We start from the raw sequence: 5,040 nt of genomic DNA, 5'->3' as shown, positions 1-5,040 counted from the left end.
GCAGCGCGTCCGGCTGCGCCCCGCAGCAGGGAGGCGATGCCCGGCCCCAGGGCCTGCCCCGGGGAGGGCTGCGGGGACGCTTCGGCCGCTGCGGGGCGGCTTCGGCGCCGCCTCGGGCTCCCGCGGCGGGGCTGCGGCAGGCAGAGCCCGGCCACCGGCGGCCGCCCCGGTGCCGGCGGGGGGCAGCGACCCGCTCCCGGCTCCCGCGGGCGGGGGGCGCGGGGCCTCGTGCGGGACCGGGGCGGCGGGGCCGGGGCGGGGCGGGGCGGGCGGGGGGCGGCGGGTGCCGGTGCCGCGGCGAAAGTGACAGCGGGGGCGGGGCGGCCGCGCGCCGGGCGCGTATTTAACTTGGGCGGCGGGCGGCGCGCGGCAGTGCGCGGCGGGCGGGCGGCGGCGCGGAGCGGGGCGGCACGGCACCGAGCGGCACCGAGCGGCACCGAGCGGAGCGGGGCCGAGCCGAGCCGAGCTGAACTGAACCGAGCCGAGCCGAGCCGAGTCGAACCGGGCCCCGCCGGGCTCCGCGGAACCGCGTCGCGCCGGGCCAGGCGCCGGAGCTGCCCCGCGGCTGGATGCGCTGAGCACCGCGGGGCCGAGCGGGCCCCCCGAGCGGGACGGCAGCATGGGCCGCCGGGGGTGCTGAGCGCCGCCCGCCGTCGCCGAGGAGCCGCCAGGGACCGCGCCGGGAGCCGGGGCGCGCCGCCTCGCCTCGCCTCGCCGCGCCGCTGCCGGGGAGCCCCCCGCCGAGGATGCCCCGGGGGGCCGCGGGCCGCCCCGGCCGCCCGCTATGAGGAGGAGCCCGGCCGGGCCGCGGGCGCTGCCGCCGCCGCCCGCCGCCGCCTGAGCCCCGCGCCCCGGCGGTGCCCGCGCAGGCGGCGCGGCGCAGGGGCCGCCCGAGCGGGCCGCGCCGCCGTGACCCTCCTCCCCGCCCCCTCGGCCGGCTCGCCCGGCTATAAAGGAGGGTTTTATTCTCGGGCTCCGGTCTCACGCCAAACCCTGTCACACCGTCTAGACAAGCTGTCGTGGGGCTCAGCCCAGCTGTCACCATGGCGATGGAGACGAGTCCGCTGTGAATTTTGGGGGGAGAGCGCGAGCGAGCGAGAGCGGCGGCGGAGGAGGAGGAGGAGGAGGAGGAGAAGGAGGAAGGCTCGGCTGCAGCCGTGCCCTGCCCCGCCGCCGCCCGCGGGGGAGGCACGGACCCCCCGGCGCTCTCGGCCGCGGCTGGAGCCGGCCCGGCGGGGAGCCCCGGGGAGCCAGCGGCCGCGCAGCGAGCCTCAGATGCGTCTGTCACACAACCCCGGCCGAGCTATTTAAAGTAACGGGCCTCGCCGGACTTTGTCTCTGCCTATTTATGAGTCCCCGGGAGCCGGCAGGCGCCGCCGGGCAGCGCTAGGAGCCGAGCCCGCAGCGCCAGCCCCGCGGGGAAGCCAGCGCCGAGCCGGGGCGGCGGGGCCGGCCGCCGGGCCGGGCCGGGCCCGCCCGGAGCATGACGGCGATCGGGGCGCTCCTGCTCTGCTCCTGCCTGGGGCTGCTGCGGCCGGGCGGCGGGCAGCCCTTCCTGCGGCTGCGGCCCTCGCCCAGCGACAACCTGCCCGTCAAAGACATCGTGGAGCACCCGGACCCCGAGTACGACCCCAAGGAGCAGGACCTGGACGAGCGGACTCTGCGCAAGAAGCTGGGCAGCCATTTCGACCCCGGCTTCATGGCCGTGGCCGTGCCGGGCCCCGCCAACGCCTCGGGCGCCGAGGCGGCGGCGGCGGCGGCGGGGCGGGCGCGGGCGGCGCTGCCCGCGGAGCTGCGGCGGCTGGAGCTGGGCGCACCGCCCCACGGGCCGCGCCTGCGGGTGGGCAAGAAGGCGCGGCGGAAGGTGCTGCAGTGGCTCTGGGCGTACACCTACTGCCCCGTGCTCTACACCTGGAAGGACCTGGGCGTCCGCTTCTGGCCGCGCTACATCAAGGAGGGCAACTGCTTCGCCGAGAAGTCCTGCTCGCTGCCCGAGGGCATGTTCTGCAAGCCCGTCAAGTCGGTCACCAAGACCTTCCTGCGCTGGCACTGCCAGGGCTGGTCCAGCCAGAAGTACTGCACCTGGATCCCCGTGCAGTACCCGCTCATCTCCGAGTGCAAGTGCTCCTGCTAGCCGCCGGCCCGGCCCGGCACGGCTCGGCTCGGCTCGGCTCGGCTCGGCACGGCCCGGCTCGGCACGGCCCCGCCGCCCGGGCGCCGGCCCCGCCGCCTCCCTCGGCCCCTTGCACTGGTTTCTTTTTTCGTTTGGATGTTTCGTGGTTTTTTGCCGCCCCCCTCCCCTCCGGGGCGCCGGGGGAGGGGAAGGGGGGGTGGGGAAGGAACCGTTTTTTGACTTATTTTAATGTTATTTTATTTGAAAGGGGGAAAAGCGAACCCAGGAACTGCAGGGCAGGCCAAAGGCACAGTAAAGCACTACAATCAGATGTCTATTTTTATACGTATATAGCCTTCTAACAAAAGGAAAAAAAAAAATAAAAATAATAAAAAAATACCAGTCGTGTAAATAGAGAGATTTTAAAGGAAAGGGGGAAAATTGCAGCTGTTTTTTATTATTATTATAATTATTATTGTTATTATTATTATTTTAAAAACATAGGACCACATTTTAAACCTGTCCCCACAGAACCTGAGTGCTTCCCTGCTGAAGGGAAGGGCGGAAATTTCCTGTAAAGATGATTTTAACAAAAGGAAAAGGAGGGGAAAAGAAAAAAAAAAGAAGAATGAAAGAAAGAACGGCAGCATCCCTGAAGACAGTTGTTTCCCTGTGCTGTATTTTTTTTTCCGTCTTCTTCAGACCTTGTCACTGGTGTTTCAACTAATTCGCCAAGCTCTCTAGGTTTTTTTTTTTTTTTAAGTGTATAACAATTAATTAAGGAGGAAATTTTAAAGAAAAGTACAAATCTATGAAAGAGTGGAATCGTTTTGTTGTGTGGGAATACATATAGTCATGTAGAGATGTTAAAGGAAATTTTCTGTGTACAGTTTATTTATTTTTAATGTTTGTGTATAGGAAAAAAAAAAAAAAGAAGCTAGAGATTATGCCAGAAACTATTGGAAATGTTTACTTGAATATTCCTTTAAAAACATATCAATGTAAATATGAGCTATCACTGATCAAAACATTTTTAGCAATAAACTCTATCTTTGAAGAAAAACCTCGCGCTGCGGCTGGCTCGGTGGGAGCCCAGCGGAGTCGGGCTCTTGCTGGGAGCAGGTGATGAGCACGGGGCCACGGCCGGGCCACGCTGACGCAGAGCAGCGAGAGGCCGCGGGGCTGCCGGAGCTGCTCCGGGCTGCGCATCCCAGGGACCCCGCTCCGGGTCCTTTTTGCCTCAGTAACCTGTCAGGGCGAGAAAAGCCAGGAGAGAAGCTGCTCATGATGTGCACAGGAGCTGCGGTGCCCCGGACAAGAGGTACCACCCGAAGTCTTTGGGAGATGCCCACTCTGTGTCGCCTGCCCTGGGTTCCCGCGTGCTCCACGGCTCACGGATCCAGCTCTCCCGCTGGCGGAAGAAATGGGAGAGGCTCCCAGCCCAGCCACCAAAGCAGCTGACGCAGCTCCGTGGCCCCTTGCTTTAGGACGGACGCCCCTCCCGGCTGCAGCCCCCCAACGCAGCAGGGAAGGATGGAGACGAGTCCCATGCCTGCTGTAACGGAGCCATGGGGCCAGCACCTCCCTGGCGGCACGGCGCAGGGGTCAGGAGGAAACACCCATCCTGCCAGGGTGCTGCGTGCCACCAGCGCTTGGCCCTGCTCTCCCATGGGAGCTCCCGGAGCCCCGTGCCGCCCTGGCAGCCAGGACGGCCCGGCAAGGCCAGCGGGGAGGAGGCCGGCACCGCTCCGGGTGCTCCGGCCGCAGGGAGATCTGTCGCAGGCCTTGGAGCGGGGCCCTGACACGCTGCCAGGCGTCTCCCTGAGTGCTCCGCGTGGGCTGTTGGTGGCGAGAGGAAGGTCGGGCCGTTCTCTCCGGTGTCTGAAATGTGCCCAGCATCCCCCCCCAGGAACAAATCTCCGCCAAGGACCTCCTGGCGCAGGTCCCTCTGGTGAGCCTGCCTGGGGCTGCTGAGGCCTGGGAGGTCACACGCAGAAGGAGAGAGGCTGAAACAGGGAGAGCGAGAGGGAGAGGGTTTCTCTAACGGGCAGAGGTGGTGGTCGGAGGCGAGAGGGGCACGAATGCCCAGAAGCCGATGTCCCCGCGGAGCCAGCAGCTGTCCCTGCGCTGGGGGCAGGCTGGCCTTCCCGCCTGGTTGTCCGCAAGGGAGCGGGGAAGGGGGGATGCGGAGGGCAGGGTGGAAGGGAGACCTCGCGACGGCAATGTGCAAAACATCAGGGGCATTTGGGAGAGGAAGGGGAAAGCTCATTTTGCAAGAGGAACAACATCTGTGGTGTGGGGGCCGAACATCTGTAGGAGGGAGCATGGGGGGAGGGCATTCTGGGAAAATATTTCTGACATAATCCCAACAGTATCTGGTGTGTTGGGATTTGGTTACAAATGGCCCTCTAACGTCTTTGTGCGTTTTGTTCTGCTGGTTCCAGGGGCACACAGAGACCCCTGCTTTGTGCTAACCTGGGAAATAAACCATTCGCTGGACTCAATGGCTGAGTTCAGTTGTGTGCGGAAGGGGGGTGGGAGCGGGGAAGGAGAGATTTGTGTGAACTCCAGAGAAAACCAGCCTGAAAGCCTCCGTGCCATGTGCTGGCGGGAGGAGGGGGCCACCTGCATCCCTGGGGAACGTGCGGTGGTCCCGCTCGAGACAACCGCCTGTCTGGGGGCAGAAGCGAGAGCGCCGAGCGCCGAGGTACTTGGCACCCTCTGCAGGCCGTGGGCAGGGGCCGGGGGGGCGCAGGCCACCGGGGGCACGGGCCACCGGGGGGCACGGGCCGGCTCACCCAGAGCAGCCGCGGTGCCGGGGCACCCGGCGCCCTCGTGCCGCTGCGCCGCCTGCTCAGCTGCCCGGGGAGGCGATGAGTCGGACGTGCGACGGCTGGGCCGTGGGCGTGATGACTTTGCCCCGTCTG

The 5,040-nt window shown here is 66.0% G+C and overlaps 1 protein-coding gene across 1 annotated transcript; it reads left to right on the top strand.

Annotated features, from left to right (window-relative positions):
- Positions 1 to 874: 874 nt before the first annotated feature.
- Positions 875 to 4,446, top strand: LOC118249125 (noggin-2-like). Its single transcript, XM_035548802.2, has one exon. It carries the CDS (start codon positions 1,484 to 1,486, stop codon positions 2,132 to 2,134), a length of 651 nt encoding a protein of 216 aa, XP_035404695.1. The 5' UTR covers positions 875 to 1,483; the 3' UTR covers positions 2,135 to 4,446.
- Positions 4,447 to 5,040: the final 594 nt, after the last annotated feature.

Source organism: Cygnus atratus, chromosome 15 (genome assembly GCF_013377495.2).
Source record: "Cygnus atratus isolate AKBS03 ecotype Queensland, Australia chromosome 15, CAtr_DNAZoo_HiC_assembly, whole genome shotgun sequence".
Classification (NCBI taxonomy): Eukaryota; Metazoa; Chordata; class Aves; order Anseriformes; family Anatidae; genus Cygnus; species Cygnus atratus.
The sequence above is the reverse complement of the archived record's forward strand: the minus strand, read 5'-3'. Positions and strand labels throughout refer to the sequence as shown.

Excerpts from the sequence above, each read along its gene's own strand:
- LOC118249125 (XM_035548802.2), top strand. The coding sequence starts at position 1,484 with ATGACGGCGATCGGGGCGCTCCTGCTCTGCTCCTGCCTGGGGCTGCTG.